Source organism: Saccostrea cucullata, unplaced genomic scaffold (assembly GCF_032062105.1).
Source record: "Saccostrea cucullata isolate Sc308-1 unplaced genomic scaffold, CSIRO_AGI_Scuc_v1 ctg2945, whole genome shotgun sequence".
NCBI lineage: Eukaryota > Metazoa > Mollusca > Bivalvia > Ostreida > Ostreidae > Saccostrea > Saccostrea cuccullata.
In genome coordinates, this window is record NW_026924586.1 from 132146 (window position 1) to 150000 (window position 17855).

At 32.0% G+C, this 17855-nt stretch overlaps 2 protein-coding genes across 4 annotated transcripts in view; both read left to right on the forward strand.

The window, feature by feature from the left end:
- The first annotated feature begins 2406 nt into the window (after positions 1-2406).
- Positions 2407-10661, forward strand: LOC134266767 (uncharacterized). The gene is made up of 8 exons (XM_062748993.1): positions 2407-2593; positions 5537-5668; positions 5963-6100; positions 6373-6504; positions 8523-8582; positions 9555-9681; positions 9939-10029; positions 10238-10661. Exons 1-8 carry the CDS (start codon positions 2407-2409, stop codon positions 10436-10438), a joined length of 1068 nt encoding a protein of 355 aa, XP_062604977.1. The 3' UTR covers positions 10439-10661.
- Positions 10662-13110: 2449 nt separating this feature from the next.
- LOC134266761 (uncharacterized) overlaps positions 13111-17855 on the forward strand; it is an 18111-nt gene continuing 13366 nt past the window's right edge. For 2 of the 3 annotated variants that reach the window (XM_062748985.1, XM_062748986.1), the window contains exons 1-4: positions 13111-13174; positions 13732-13795; positions 14004-14101; positions 15681-15881. In XM_062748985.1, coding sequence (XP_062604969.1) covers positions 13153-13174; positions 13732-13795; positions 14004-14101; positions 15681-15881 — 385 coding nt within the window. In that variant the 5' untranslated portion in view covers positions 13111-13152. The remainder of the gene's footprint in view (positions 13175-13731; positions 13796-14003; positions 14102-15680; positions 15882-17855) is intronic. The other variant, XM_062748988.1, reaches the window with a different exon arrangement.

Sequence of the window (17855 nt, forward strand, 5' to 3'; positions counted from 1 at the left end):
ATTAGCATTTGAAGTTTGACATAATTTAGGAAAAGTGAGGTCAAGGTCAAAGGAAAGGTCTAGGTCAAAATGTTGATGCAGTTGAATTGTTCTCATCAGTATGTATCAGCATATGAAGTTTAATAACACTATCTTGAATGGTATCTTTAAAACTGGGCAAAGCACTTATTTAATAAAAGTGATGTTAATGTCAAAGGAAAGGTCAAAGTCAAAAAATGTTGATGCAGTTGCAAAGCTCTCATCAATACCTATCAGCATATGAAGTTTGATGAAAATATCTTGGATAGTTACAGAGTACACGTACTATAATCTCTTTGACTTCATCATAGCTTTTGTGACAAATCTTCTAAGAAATTAATTAATGTTTTCGATCAGAGTAAATGATTAAGAATTCCATATACTATTAAAATTAAATAAAAAATAATGTGAAAAATAATCGTGAAATTACTTGATAAAAATTATTTCTATAATGTTCAAATATTTTTGAAATTCAATCGGGATCGGGATGTCTGAAAAAATATTTCACCATCTAGTTTGTTACGTTTTTCTGTTGAAAACTTCCCTAAAATAACTTTTTAATTGATTTTATGTATAAAATATGATTTATTTAGTAAAAATCAACCCAATTATGCATAAATTGTATCAAAATTCACCATATAAAACTAGAGTTCTCTTGGGTTCTCTAGAGTTCTCTAGGGTTCTCTGTTTAGTAGGACCGTGTATAAGGTGTCAAAATCCAAGGCACTGGGGGATTAAGCACTGGAGGATAATATATACATGTAACTTTGGGAAAAAATTGAAATGGACTTCTGCATGTAAAAAAACAACTAAAAAGAGATTTCTTAAAAAATATCAAAGAGAAACTACGAGCATTTGAAATATCAAAGAATCCATATGCGACAAGCTTAGTAACAAAATTCTGAGGAAATTCGATCATTTCTTGATATGCTACACTGAATGGATATGCACAGGATATTATGTGTTATATCCCATACATTTTTACCTAACAGGAGTCCATGTATTTTATTAAAACTCATATTATTATTACCATGATTAGCCTAAGTATGGCATTAACGTTAGACTTTACCAAGTCTTTGGTCGTCTGCAGACAAATATTACGTTCCCTAATTAAATTTTTAATTACTGTTTTTTATGATATGAATTTATATCTTAAATCTGTATATTTAAGTCCTACTTACATGACTAGTCTGCTTCCCAGTCAGCTCAATTAAGCTCTGTTCCACTGTAGCCCCGTTGTCACAGACTCAACACAGAGCTCATCAGCCGAGTTTGCCGCCATATTGCTTCCATTGTTTACACAAAAGATGCTAAGGGAAGTAACTCTTTGAATTTTTCAAGCGCTTTAAGAGAAGTAAACGTTCCGAAAATTGCTCATAAAAATTATCTGCAACATATGCTTCTCATTTTTTTTGCCGAAACTTTGTAGAGAAGGAAGTGTTTGTTTAATTTTTAATACCGGATTGAGATAATCTTGTTGTAGATTAAAGAATTTAATTCTTATTTTGGCTTAATTATTTAAGACAAAACTGGAATATAGAAGCATAAAAATATTTTTTTAACTTTCTAACCAGTGATGTTTATTGGTAAAAATATTAGAATAAGTTTCTATGCTTATGTGTTTTAACTTTGATTTAATAAGATGTGACACCTATGTATCTACAAATTAAAAATGTAGTAAATATACTTTCACAGATATGGTTGCACACCTGGGGATGTTTGGTCTTGGTTTCCATGGTAACGGTTCACAAAGGCCACGTGTTTTATAGCAAAATGTTATCAGCGCATCCCAAATGTTTTACTATCAATGCCATTTAAAATAGCAAATTTTTAAGTTTCCATGATATACATAGAAGAAGCTTGATGGTTCGTGACATTCTCTCTTAATACTATATACCCGTTGATAAATAAGTGGACTTACACTCCAGAAAGCATGACAAACGTACCATTTAAGCTCTACATGTAATTATAACATCTTTTGAACTCTTCGCATGAGGAGTGTTAAAAGTACTCTTTATATACTAGTATATATACGAGGGGGTATCAAAAAGTTCGTGGACTAGCTCCATAAAATTAAAACCGCTTTAGGTACATCAATGAATTTTGAAATATCTGTTAAGCATCATCTTTTCTATCTATAGAATAAACCACCGAGAATTTTTCACTCATATGGAGATGCTACCATTCTCTGGTTGAGAGCTGCAAATATTGTCCTGGCACGCATGGCCATTGGGAAGGGAGGGGTCTTTTTCGTGAGAGGACTTACCCGCCGTTCACACAGAGCTGCGACTCTACGGCGATCAACCCGATCAAGCCACGATCTGAAAACTTTTTGGATCGGGGCAGATTGCAGCCGATCGGCGTCAAAATAGAGCAATTTGGCAAATTATGGTCTTCGTTACGACCTTACTTCGATGTCCATACGTCAAACGTGCTGCTAACAAGCTAAGCCTTCTACTACGATGTTACGCAGACCGTTGCAGACAAGCAGCCGTGCTCAGTGCGTTTACGCTGCGCTGCGCTGCCACTACGACATTGAAGACCATACTACGACGCTACACAGACCTAGATGACTGTACCGCGATGTCGCTACGGTGGTGCCGATCATATTACGATTGCATTACGCTTCTAGTACGATTTTGGTGATTATGTTAATATATCTTGAAACTGCAGATTTTTGTTGTACAATTTTAACAATGATACATATTTTGCGACCGCAGTTTTTTTCTGGCCTTTACCACATGGTTTAGGGCATTTTCAATTATTATAACTGTAACAAGATGTGAAAATGCTCAATTATAAATGATCATCAAGTATAGTGTCACCCTTTACGTGTAGTTAACAGATCATGATTGGTCAAATATCAGCGGTATAAGAACAAACTCTTGTCTGATAGGTCGTGATATGATCGGCGTAAGGTCATTGTAGGTCTTCGTCGGATCTTCAGACACGTAAAGAGATCGTAGTGAGATAGTAGTACGAACGTAGAGGGAGCGTTGTATGAGCGTGCTTGGTAAGTTCCTACGCTCTTACGGCGCTTTTACTACGATCATAAAGATCTCTCTACGATGCTTCCGCGCTGCTTGTACGAATACGGCGCTTCTACTACGCCCTTTTTACGACTTCACTCCGATTCTTGTTGGCCACGATCCCGCTACGCTTGTTTTGAACATGTTCAAAATAAGCGTGGTGAGAGCGTAGAGCTCTCCGATCATGAAGACTCTACTGCGATCATACTACGCTTCTGAGGACCCCACGACGTTCCTCCTTCGATTTGTCACGATCGGCCACGCTTTTGACCACACTTTGATAGTAGTAGAAGCGGCTTCTATGTGTGAACGGGGGGGGGGGGGGGTTACTGCGGCAGGGGACTTCGGTGTATACGGTCTCATCCGAAAGACGGTTTCAAAGTCCCATAGTGCAAAGTGGATTAGATAATTATGTCCTCTGTTTTAAAATAATGAAATTGATACTAGTATTTTTCATGTGAAAAAAAGTGGATTAGATACGCCCTTCATATCTTTTTCATTTGAAAAATATATCACTTTCATTATTTCATGTTTTCTCTTAAAAGTGCAGGGACACAGATTTGAAGTTAATATTTTCTGTATAATATCACGACTTATGTATTTTTATAGCATATAACACAAAAATAAATCAAAAATTTCATTTCATCTTAAAGTTATTGAAACTTTAATTTTTGGATTTGATTGGCACGTTCTTGCACTCTCACATATTTAACTGTTATTCTTAAAACTAAGGAAAAGAGGCGATCTTGTTTTGTATTAAGGATAAATATTATAACTTTAATCCAGAAAAATAATTATATTCGGAGAAGAAATATTAGAAAACAAAATTCCTTCACAAGTATCATTATTCCGAGTTAAGTATTGTGTACAGGGTTTCGCAAATTGATCACACCTGTGAAGCGTACATAATCAAAAAACCGGAAACTTCCATAAGACGCTACCTATCAACATCGCTTTATGGCACGTAACCTTATCTTTCTGCAACCAAAACCGGAAACTTAGGCGCTACCTATCGACAACGGTAACTTCAGCAAAGCGCTTCCTGTGATTTGTATACTGTTGGCGTAATACGCCCCCCTGGTGAGAGATTGACAATATGCTGTGTATGAAGAGTGGCTATTATAACGATTATATCGAATTTTTATTAGTATTAACCAAAGCATTGACAATACTTAGAACACGTGTTCGAGGTTCCACATTCCATGCTATACACGCATGCGTATAGTTTACATGAACAAAACAGCATGGTAAGAGAGGGAAGCCTGGTAGGCCTGCTACATTGACAAAATCGACCAAAAGCAAAAAAAAAATAGGGCTTGAAATTAAAAAGCAACTTTCCTGACATAAATTTACTTGGAAGATTGATATAATCATTGGATGAAGAAGAAACGGGATCTCGGCAACATTCACGTGGGGCTCGCGAAGGTTCTACCCTACAGGTTTTTTGATACATGCTATTATTTCTTGTATCCCCATGGCTTTCAAAGAAAAAAAATCAGTGTAAACTCAACATAAAAATGCACTTATGATACATAAAAATTAGTGTAATTTGAAGTGCAAATTGTATTCGAACTGTAGAAAGATATTTTGTTTGACATTTTGCCGCGATGACGTATGATTTGGTGGATTTTCCTTCCTGCACCCAAATGCACAAAATTTCAACATTTGTACGCAATCATGTTAAATTCGTCTGAATGCAGACTAAAATGTTAACTATCATTAATTTACCGGAAAATTAAGATATTTTGATACTGAGAATTGTTCTTACCTAATATTCCATTATGATTGTAAAACCTACATTGTAAGCATGTGCCATTTTAGAATTCACGTAGTACAAGTAAACAGAACTAAGTTGTACGACCCTTTGATTTTCCGGCAGATTCTAATTACGTTAATTTGTATGAGGAGAGAATATTAATTTTCCTCAAAATGCTTTCTTCAACTTTGGACCTTATTCCTGAATGATACATTGGGTACATTTGAATGAAAAATCACACGATGTGCAGCTGTATTGCGGCTTACAATTATTTTTGTGTTAAATGATATTGAAATATATAAGTCGTGATGTTATACAGAAAATAGTAACTTCAAATCTATGTCCATGTACCTTTAACTGTGTAAACATGCTTTTATGCATGTTTTTGCAACAAATGTTTGGATACTCTGATTGTATTTCATAAAAGATAAATGGAGGTGGTTAGTGCATTAGTTCTAGAGAAATAAGTTATACTTAAATGGACACATTATTTTAGAAAGTAGACTTACATGTAGGTTTTAAATGTATACATGTATTCCTTTGACTGCTGAGCAGAATAGGGTAACGAATTCTTATCAAAGAAACACATACATCCAGTTATAGGAAGTGAAATTTTGATGGAGATTGAAACTATCATTAAAGAATAGGCGATCAATGTGGTATGGGATGTCTTTTTGTCCATTAAATTATAGTGATAGTTGTTTTATGTAGATTTAAAATTTATTTGATCTAGGTGGCTGCGAAGAAAACAGTTGGTGTGGTGCGAATGAAAAATGCTTGAAGGACAATTACGGAGACCTAGGCGATATTGGTTCTTGCGTCTGCGAAAATGACGACGTGCGAATTAGTAGGATTTGTAGAAAAGGTAAAATGAAAAGTAAATGTAGCAAACATATATACATGTGTTTGTTTTCTTTTTAGTGTATATCATTGTGTCTTTTTCAGTTTTAAAAAGAAAAAAGAAATTTTATTTAGATATTTTTTTTACACAACATAATCTTTTAATCTCTAGAAATAAAAAAAAATATTGTTATTATTAAAGTTTTCAAAGATCTCACTTAAAAATGACATTTTTATGTTACATGCACTGTGTTGGAATTGTAAAACAAGGTAGTAGTTATGTCCTTATTCCACTGTTTTGCTTTTATCGTTACGGTAGTTGATGTTATGATTGGTGAACACTGTGTATTTGATATACAATGCAGCAAAGCAGGGTATAATAGAGTATGTGACAATGCAACCTCTACGTGTTTATGTGTCGAAGGATTAACAGAGATTGAAGGACATTGCTTACAAAGTAAGGGAAGAGAATAAATAATTTTTACATCATATATTTGTTGCTTTTATTATGTTGATTATTTCTAATACATGGTTCAATCTTTTATATTTTTAAAATAGGTCAATATAAACTATTTGAATTTGCCTATTTCATAATAGTTGTCCCTCAGTGCAGTGTGAAAACTAAAATGACTCAAAAAGTTGTTACTTAATGTACATTAAATGTTATTACTATATTGCTTAACTGTAATATCGAAAATGGACACATAACTCATAATTTATTCATAATAGCTGATTTAGAAGTCAATCAAACCTGTTGGTATGATGAACAGTGTAATGGAACTACAAACTCAAGTGTTTGTAGAAAGAACATGTGTGTCTGTATGGATGAACATTATTTTGCAAATGGAACATGTCAACCATGTGAGTGGAAATTGTATTTTCATATTCTTATGCTATAAATCCGCTTTCTCGCATTATTAAAATGTCAGGGTTAACTTTTGATTGTTTGTTTAACTGAACCCGAAACTAGAGAAAAGACAATACGGAATAAATCGGGGATGAGATAATAGCATAATAGCATTTAAGCTTTAAATTAATTTTTTAAAAAAAAAAGCATAAACGTTGTTTTTAATATGTGAAATCGTTTTTATGAGAACGAATCATCAAAATACAAATCAATACATTAACCAGAACTGAAAATATTTCATGGTCTTTGTACGCAATACGTAAAAAATCGTACATGTACCACAGCAAACTAGGTTTTGATAATTTACAGTCATATGACATAAGTATTTAGAATATTGTCTTAGGAGAGAAAATTGTTGATAAGTAAATTATCAAAAAAAAAAAAGAAAAAAGAAAAAAACTCCTCCAAATTAAATGCTTTATGCTGAATAATGCAGTGTGGTTTTCTTTAACATAAAAATGCCACTTTTGCAGTTCGGTCTTGTGTTTTTTCGTACATTGTTGCATATAATAATTACATTTCAGATTTCTTTTAAGCTAAGTAAAACCAAAATTATTATTTTGTCCCACATAACTCTACATGTAAACATAAATGACATCAGTGCAAGAGCATAACGCAATTTTATTTAGATTTTTCATTAAAAAAATTCTATTTCTATAGTCGGTAATTGTATTCTACTGTTAAAGGAAAATACCTGAGTTCAGTAACTTTATTATTACTATAAAAAATTTCATGAGATTTAAAACTTAACATGTGCGTACGCATTTGAAGGTATATTCCAAATTTTATCGTTATGTAAAGCGAAGCGATAACTTCGATTCTTACAAAAAATATCTTATTTAATTAAAAAAAAGATGTTTCTGTCATGGATGTTTTTTTAAATTCAAAATTCTAAAATTAACTAACATATTTTTTTGTTGGTCGTTACAATTAATTTTAAATTAAAATTATTTTCTTTGATTGTGGACCTAAATATTTTGTCATTATATTTTCTTTATTTTAATGTTGAAAGTAATCGCTCCATGCTCTAGCGTACTGAAGGAGTAAAATGACACATAACAGTCGCTGGTTTTCATTTCTGAAAAGTTTCATTAAATTTAAATTTGTCTGAGACATCCCCAAGAAAGATGCTGGGACAATATAATACATGTAGATGTCGACATAACAACATGGAGTTCTGAGGTCAGGATATGTATAATAAAAAGAAACATATGAAATTCTGTTGAAAACTTTCAGTTGCGTGTCGTCCAGTGAAAATCAGGAAACCAAAGGAAAATGCCAGTTGAGACTCGAACTTAGCATCAATTACCTTTTAAAATCTTTTAAACTTTGAATGATTTTGTTTGATCAATGAAAGCCGTTTTTTTTTAATCATTGTCTTCAGAGTTTCAAATTCTTCTACGGATAAGGGGTCAATTCGTTCTGACAGGAAATGTATACCTCTCTAAAATCATCACAGCTTATTGCTGTAAAAGATTTTCTTTAAAACATTAACTACGTTAATAGTCATTTGATTATGGATAGTCATAAAATTGGATTGTCCTGGTTGAATGTTTACAAAGTTATATAAATAAATGTTTTACAGCTATTTCGGGGCATATAAATTGTATTTACTTTTCGTATTCGAAGGATTCTAGCAATTTTATAATATAGTTGTATTCGATTCGAAGTGTTATAAACTCCATTATTTAGTTTTAAATGAGACAATATTTCTTCTATTTTCCGTCTTTGATATTCTGTATTTCCTACACACCATATCTTTCCAATAAACTAAATAAAGAAAAACAGAAAAAAAGATACATAATGAAGAGAGAGAGAGAGAGAGAGAGAGAGAGAGAGAGAGAGAGAGAGAGAGAGAGAGAAAGCAATTGGGGTAGGAATAGAGAATGAAAGAGATTCTGTGGAAGCTCTTTTTTAAAGAAATCGTTTACCTTGTTGTACTGAATTTAACACTGTAACTATAATTTTGTAGCTAAAAAAGAATTGCCAACTGCTGAAACTGAAACATCAAAGAGTTTACAACCATTTCAAGGTGATCTAATTTCAAAATTTGTAAATATGATTGTGCGATGAGAAATCACTTGAATTCTAAAAAAAAAAAAATAAAAATAAAATTTAAACTTAAACAGACCTTTATAGAAGAAATAAATATTGAATATATTTTTATTTGTTTTAAAAATAAACCAAAAGATTATGTCAATGAAAATCAACTACTAACAAGCAATTTTAAAGTTTTATCCGCATCATATCACAACTTTGAAATTTTCTCAACTAAAATATAGATTGGAAAGCTAATATTTTATTTTTGATGAGCAGATTGATCATAATGAAAAGGATGGATATTGATGAATCAAGGATGTTAATTATAATCTCTGCATTGGACAAAAAACTAAAATTAAGAAATGAAATTTACAAAAAAGTAACAATTTACACAGACATAACAGATCCATTATTCGTATAATTACGTTAGGTGGAATCTGTACTCGTAATAATTCTATTTGTTCACAATATACTACATGTACAAATACACTAATAAATGAACAACATAACAAAGGGTTATAGAGTAAATAAGTTTGGAAAGAAAAAAGGAATGTATAATTCAGAAAAGAAAGCGGGATATAAGAGAAACTCAGAAAAGGCGATGAAATTGAGACATTAAATTTGTTTGAGTAATTATCACTGGGATCGATTAGGTACATGATTAAAATTGATATTTTATATTGAAAAGGGGGTATTCAAGATAAAATATTCTTATCGTTTCATTAATAATGATTGTTGGAAAAATTACATTGTAAAAATATCCTGTTATTTTCTCTCTTGGAAGGATAGGGCAAAAATGGTTCATAGTAATCTCTATACCTTCAGCTAGAACAACAGCAATACAATTTATAATCTTGACTTCTATCATTTCTCAGTACATAATTTGAATCAATATAATGCCATGACAAAACTTACTGATCAAAATTAGATTTAAGAACAAATGACTTTTTATTGTTAATTTTAGAACATGGAGACTCAAGCGTTACACAAAATGTTGCTGCTGTTATTGGAGGATTCGTGTTTGGTATTCTGACATGTCTTGCGGTTATGTATGTAATGCATGTACGGAGAAGGAGAAGGAAGCACAACCGGTAAATGATTTATTTGATTCCTAAGTATAGTATAAGTTCAAGTTATACGGTGTATACTGTATATAAAAACAGGTTATACGGTGTATGTATAAGTACATACATGTATAATAGCTACTTCTACCAATGTTTTTGTCATGAAATTAGATATTGTTTTTAAACCATTCTTTTTATACTTCATTATGCTTCTAAAAATATATAAATATATACCTGGATTTATCCACTATAATTTCTATAGTTCCTCAAAACTATCATTCCAGAAACACTGAAGCCAAATTTGTGAACAACATCAGCTATGAAAAAGATTTGCCAACTAGCATTCAAAAGGATACAAAGAACCTGCAACAAGCGGTATATTATATTGAGGGGGGGCGTAGGGAAAATTTTATGGAACTTTAATTAAACTGATATACATTCATACATTATGTTGTGTGGCATAATTAGATTACTATATCAGTGTGTATTTTCATCAATTTGAAATGCAATATTTCATCAGAAACTTGCATTGTTTGTAATAATGAGTAACATTTTGAAAATTCTTTGATTCTATTCATTTCAGAAAATTTCACACGTGAAACCAATTATCAAAGGGGATCCTGAATATTCCAATACACATCAAGTAAAATCAGAAACTAATGATATTTACAATCATCTTAATGAAAAAATAGAAGATGACACTATAGATGTTTATGACCACGCCCTAACAGGTGCCACCTCTGGGATGTCAAATGAAGAGGAATATACACATCTGAGCAGATAAACAGGGCAGTCAACCCATCCTCAGACTAGATTTGTTCCACATAGTGACTATGCTGTATCTAAAACTTCTGAAGATTTACATGACTATTTTACCTTCGAAAAAGGGGGAATAGGAAAAACTCTTTTAAACATTCATCTTACAATTTCAATGATATGATATAATTCTTATTTTTATATCAGTTGTAGCTTACCTGAGCTTAATAGCTAAATGCTGACTTTTTCTGTACACATATCGTTCGGGGACCATTTTTTCCATCTGCTTATTAACATAATTATGTATGTCCTTCAGTCGGTCTTCCTGTTTACTTTCCTTAACACATCTTTGGTAACAGGGATTCAGTTTAGCTTGTTTTTAGTGTCATGCCTTATTCAAAGGGTAAATTTTTACGAACTAGTTAATTAAAATTATTATGGATTGAATTAACTTTACCAGTTTAGTTTACCATTTATCGCGAGATATAAATATTGGACTTTATTTGTTAGTACCATATACATTGCATTGTAAGTTTGCTTTTTCTCGACTGACATGTACATATATAATATTTTTAAAAGATATTTTATTTGTGAAAATTGCATGTCTGTTTTTTCGAGACGAATTCAGATTATTTTGTTAAATTATGATCATTGAATTATTATATAGGTATGATCTTTGTGCAAAGAAGAAGTTTTTGAGTGTTGAAGATTTGAAGTACTTGATTACATTTTATCATGTTTAGTCAAATTGATTTTAAGTCAAAGTTCTTATGCAATGTTGATTTTTTTTTCAAATCTCGATCAACAGTCATAGTTTAGGCAAATATTGCTTGCGAAATTTTAATATTTTGTTTTAAGGATAGGCAAAGCAATAATTTGTCACTCTCGGGTCATTTTGATTCAATTTTGTTGAATTGTAATGCACGTGGAGAGGACGGAGCAATTGTAATGCTTTATCACCAATTTCATGTGTAACCCGGTTCCCATTAAAATGGAAAATGCAGCAATTTGATAGAATTTTGTTACTTCGTTGTTGCCGTACTCTACCCAAGAGGATCATGAATTGAATAAACTTAAATCCATACTAATTGAGGATACTTTCCAAATATACTGTATTGTATACAATCATGGCTTTCCTTTTCTTAAAAAGAAAATAGATTTCCTATATACTCCTATGTAAAACTTTTCTCTTTCATCGTTGTCCCAGCTTAGCCCTTGGGGTCATGATTTTGAAATTAAATGAATCTACATTTCCGATTAATGCTTACATTTAATTACTGTAAATCAACAATTCTTTGCGTCAACTTTTATTTGCAATTCATAGATGTAACTTTGAAAATAATCCGCGACAATTAATATTCGCGACTGAGGAAACATTTTCTATCAATATAAAGAAAAAATAAATGTTCACAACCAAAAATATTCGTAAATTTAAATGTCGCAAAACTACATGTTCACGTAGCTTATATTTCTCGCTTACGAATAAAAGTTGGTTAACAGTAAACATGACAAATCGTATCTTTTCTATGTTCGAGAAAATTTAATTTAGTTTTTTCCTATCCCTAGCCCAAGTTGTCCGAGGATGCTTCAATATAAATATGACCAATCCTGACAATGTTTTTCCTAAGAAGATTTTTTGAAAAAGATTTTCTTTTGCATTCTTATGTAAAACTTTAATCCTCTATAATGGCCCAACCTCACCCTGAGGTCAGGATTTTACACTAATTTGATTTTACACTACCTGAGGATGTTTTCATATGAATATAATAACTATTGACATTGTAACACTTGAGAATAAAAGATTAAAAGATTATTCCTATATATGCATATATATAAAAAAAAAGTTCATTACATGTATGTTCAATCTTTTACCCTGGGAGTCATGCGTTGAATACATAATGATCTGAACTACTTGAATTTCTTCTCTCCTAGCTCATTGGTTCTTGAGAAAAAAATTTGTTAAATGCAATAAATTTTTCTCTTATGTGTAAATATCTTATCTGGGAAGGGAGTTGCCCTTCGATTGGAAAAGAAATTACTTCCGTTCCTCGGAGGATACTTTATGGCAAGTTATAAGTCTGAAGTGGTCCATTTGGTTCTTTGAGATGAAGTGTCAAAAATGGAAAACTTTACGGACAAACAAACGAGCACATAGAAGTACAAATAGACAGACAGACATACTGGACAAAATGTGATCAGAAAAGCTCTCTTAAGCCTTTGGCTTAGGTATGCTTTGAAAAGTAAATATAGTTGAAGCTAAAGGAAATGCAAAGCTGATCTATTGCTCATCAAGTGAAAATCACATAAAAAATTTCAACCCGATATATGCAAAAGTTTAGAAATAAAGTACGGAAAGTTTCCCCTGCAGAAGGAGACAAAATGAATTATTTAAAAAAAACTGCATGGTAGCTCCGGTAAGTGGTTAGAATAACATGTATTGAGTTCATTACATAAAGATACACAATAAGCCAAAAAATGAAGTTACATCTGGTTGCCTTACGTATCAAAGCCTACATGTATCTGACAAAGGAAATTAACTGTCAGGATCATATCCGTTCCAAAAAATGAATAATAACACTTTATGTACAAAACTGAATCTATAGTGTTCTACACTTGATATTTGATGCGACCAGGACGTATATTAATCTGCGTTGACAAATTGACATTAAATACTTGTATACTATAATGTACATGTATGTGCCCGAGGTACATTTTTATTAAACAACGTTTTAAGTCCAAGGAATGTTTTTAAGAACTGTGTTTGGTAAGTCCACACTATGAAAAGGCACCAGTATTTATTTTTGCTTTGTAAAAAAATATAAAAGGATCTATGAAATGTGTACTATCAATAACATTTAGATTTTTTTTACTACGAACTGCACTCTTCATTAATAATTGTGTAATGAATTTTATTTCGCTCAGGGTAATGAGGAACTTTCAAAAATGATTTAAAATAGTAACCAGAGTTTAGTATACAGGTACATGTACATGTAGTTACATGTAACTGAAAGTTTACTATTGTGAATTATAAATAATACCTTAAGTTTAATTACTGCAGCTTATGTTTTTATTTAAATATAGTTAATGCTTTGTTTATATTATTACACTAAATGTCAACAAACTATCCTTGTTAAGGCATTTAGTTGGATGGATTTGATAAAGAGTGTAGCATATGTTTTGAAACACACAGCTGTAAACATATGGCTACTCTCTTCTATTGTTTTGAATAAGACAAAAATCAAAAAACAAAACTGATAAGTATTGGTACAACACTTCACGCATGGAAAATTATATTATTATAATTATCCTTATCTTTTAAAGGTTTAAAGATCGCAGTACTTACTATCTCATTTGCACTAGGTCAGGATAGAAAAGAAACTATAAGGTAAAAAAAATAATAGATATTATTAATCTTCTTCTTAATTTTGATAAATCAATTATTTTATTTTAAAAAATCAAGCATTCTGACGGAGTTATTAATCAATACTAGCTCTAAGTTGTACTTCCAAATCTAAAAAAAAGATGTGTAATGGTATTTGGGCGCTTTTTTTCAAACACTGCAAGCTGTAATTTCAGTTTGTTAATATTTGCAGAAGGGTCTGTCCAAGAGAAGTCCTTACTTATGTATCGGAAGGAAGCGCGTGTAATAGATCGTTAGAAGATTTACGAAGCAGTATAAGAAAGTTTAGAGGTACAATATTACAATTTTTTATTCCCTTTTCCATCCAAACAATTACTTTTTCTCCCCCGCTCATTTCACTTGGTTTTTTAACATTCAAAATTATGATGTAAGAATCTAAAACTATGAATTATTTAGTTTAGTTTTTAAAGCACTTGTTGCTTTTGCCTTTAATGTTTTATACCCACACTTTCTAAAGAAAGTTAGTATAATTGTTCTTTAGTCTAATTAAAATTAGACTAATTCATCTCGCTCTGCGTAGCTTTACTTCCCACTCGTAAAGCGACAAATAAGATTTCCAAAAGCGAGATGAAAGGTTTTTTAATAAGATTGATTGTTGATACCCCATTCCGTACATCGCCATACTCGTCGTCCTCAAAATCTCATTTCATATAACCAATTGACCTTCTGAAATGTAATAGATTTTGTCCTGTAGAGGCGATATAGTTTTGGATTTTCAATTTTAACCCAAGGGAAGGTAACAAAAAAAAAAAAAACTCCTCCTACATTTTTACCAAAATACCGTGTTATTCTATAAAAGATTGTTACTTGTGCCCTGAGCATTTGCAATTAGTTTGGGAATTTTCAGTTTCACATAAAGGTTTCAAAAGGGTGGTCCAAATGACGTTTTCTACATACTCTTGGTTCTCAGAATTCCTCTAAAATTGTATACAGTAGCCAAATCATAATTAGAGAGGTTACTAATGATATTCTGTACAGTCATGTAAGTTCAGAATTTCAATTTTTTTCATCTTAGCCGAAGATGGAAAAAAGAATGTCATTTACCCCAAGAACAAAAAAAAAAAGAAGATTTTTTAAAACAAAAACCTCATTCCATGAACACTTTATCACATTTTCTTCAAAAGCTAAATCATCTTTTGGAATATGGGAGCTAATCTTGATCTATATTTGCAAAAACGTTGGCTTTACAAAATTGATTTGAAATGAACTTGGAAATGTCTACTCAAATACTGATATGAATTGGCGCACGTCGATCAGTTATAATATTCCATATCTTTTGTTCTATCTTTTAAATTAATTGATTATATCAAATATTCGTAATTAATTTGCTGCTGACGACGGGAGGGCCAAATACCAAATTGTTTTGATAAAGAGGAATTATACCCCAAAGTTGTAAAAGAAAATATTATACTTTCATGTAAATTGCTTGAATCTGATTCGTCGAGAAACATTTGATAATAAACACTACTACCCGCTGAATAATGAAGCCACGCCCCCCTGCGTAGCAACAGTCAACATTGCTTGACGACGGGTGGTATTACAAAAAATAGCGATTGCGCGGAATTTATGTGCGCACGGTTCACTGTAATATGTATTTGTATAAAACATTCAGTATAATATACATGTAATAAATGTTGCATGTAGTTGAGTGTAACATTGAAAATTTTCACCCCTCGAAAACCATTGTCAACCTCGGCTGCGCCTCGGTTGACAGTGGTTTTCTTGGGGTGAAAATTTTCAATGTTACACTCAACTACATGCAATATTTATATAATATCATACTGTAATATTATTTCTTTTTATAATAACATCTCTATAATTAATTCATTTGTATTGACATTTTTTTCAGGAAAGACTGGATGCAATTCCAATTGCACAGCAATTTTTAATTACAAGAACAACGACAGCAAGCAATATGACATTGTTGAAATAAAAGTAACTGTTTTCAACAACATAAGAAATATCTCACAAATGTTCGATGCCTGCAAGAAAGGAGCTTACAATAGCGGTCGAGCTTTATTTATACAGTGCTATAAAATAGAAACAAATGGTACATTTTAAATACTTTTCGTATGCTGAGTAAAATATTTAACTTATTTTATCGATATATAATTCAAACACTCCAGCCCTGAATTCACAGGTTCCCCACTACTCAACGTAAGAATTAACTTAATTATACAGTCGGAAATGTCACCTAATCTCTGTATACCTGTATACACTGTCTTTGCGCACCACGTCCTACATGTACGTCACCAACCTGCTCGTGCACTCACCTCAACATACGCCCAAACTCCTTCTTGGAGTACGAAAACCTACTGGAAACCCCAAAATGCCCAAACAGTAAAATGAACAACTCCTTGGCTTTCCCCCTTATCAGAAAAATTTCTAGAATTGGACACTCATGGAAAATCGACTACAATCAAAACGTGGACGAACACTTGACAAACAGCCACTTCTCTCACTGACAAAACCATATAATACACTTAAAATAGCCATATTTGTGAACACTCTAGTATGAAACCAAACTAGGATATAATTGTAGCTATTTACTACATGTAGGGATGTCAAATCGGTCAATTTTTAATATTCGATTACGCGGACGTTTTTCCGATCGAGTACCCGATAACTCGGTAAAAGTGTAAATAAATATAAACAAGTAAACTGATAACATTGTAAACTCTTGTAGAAATAAAACTGCATGCTCTGATGGAAGATTTAGCCGTAAGTTTGTTTCTGTTGTAACAATTATGAACACTTCGTGTCCGACGAAATTTAATAAATTAACATATCAATTTATTTATCAGATAAACACAAGAAATAAAATCATAAATGGTTCACGGTGATTTTATTTAAAATAATAATCTGCTCCGTAATTGCTGAGACATAAATCACAATTGCCAGAGACATGTTTTTATGCCTCGGGTAATTAATGTTACTTTGTGTTGCGTTTCACATCAAAGTACCTTTCGTCTGAACTACAGTATCAACTTCATCGAGTTCGCCTAACAGAACGGATTAACGATCTCCGTACACGTTTTCGATCCTTAATTCTATAGTATTACGGCAAGTTGTACTTTGGTGCAACGATGGATATTAGTTTTTTAAAGCCTTTGCCTTCAAACATTTGCATGTAATCAAACACAACCATATCAATAATTGCACGTGTAATATCATCTGTCTCTTTTCCTGAGAAATTACGGCTTCTTGTAGAAATGACAAAATTATGTAATTTATTTAAATAATTGTAATCGCCTTATACGATGTTCAGTGAAAACAATCATTAATTAAAGCAAACCAAAAATTAAGGGTAGCAGACAGTCGAAGGTGAGAAAAGCCATGTAGCAGGTGCTTAGTCACAATGATTACTGTAAAAACACTGCCCCTGGCAATAACGGTCATTTAAAGGCGTAGGAAACTTTAATTACTGTATGTACAAATGCAATAACCATTTTACGTTTTTAAAAATTAATGAATATTAAGTTAAATAGAAATATTCAAAAATCTACATCCGAGTAACCGAGTACCAATAGATCAAGGTACAGGGTACTCTTTGACATCCCTGCTATTTACATATCCAATAACGGAAATAATACAAAACATTAATCAACTTAACCACACTCTTTTTTTCCCCCAATATTTACATTTGCAAATGTTCTCCTTTATATAACATTACTGAAAGCAATGCGTATATATAACTGTATAAATACAGGTACGGGGTCAAGAGGTCATAGATGTGCGTATAGATAAACATTCGACATAATTTCTCTGTCTTTTCAATGTCTTTTACAAGTACTAAAAACTAATTTTTACTTCATAAATCTACTTGTTCATCGATAGATGCGATAAGAAAAAATCACACGTGTGCAGGGCGTGACAATAGAGAAAGAAGCGCGCTAAAGAAGCACTTGAATTTTCGGAATCAAGAGCATTTAAATATAACTAAGGAATATAACTGTTAGACATTTTTGTTTCATGACGATGATCAATCGATTGGCTTCCGTGACAATTTTATGCAAAAACCAAA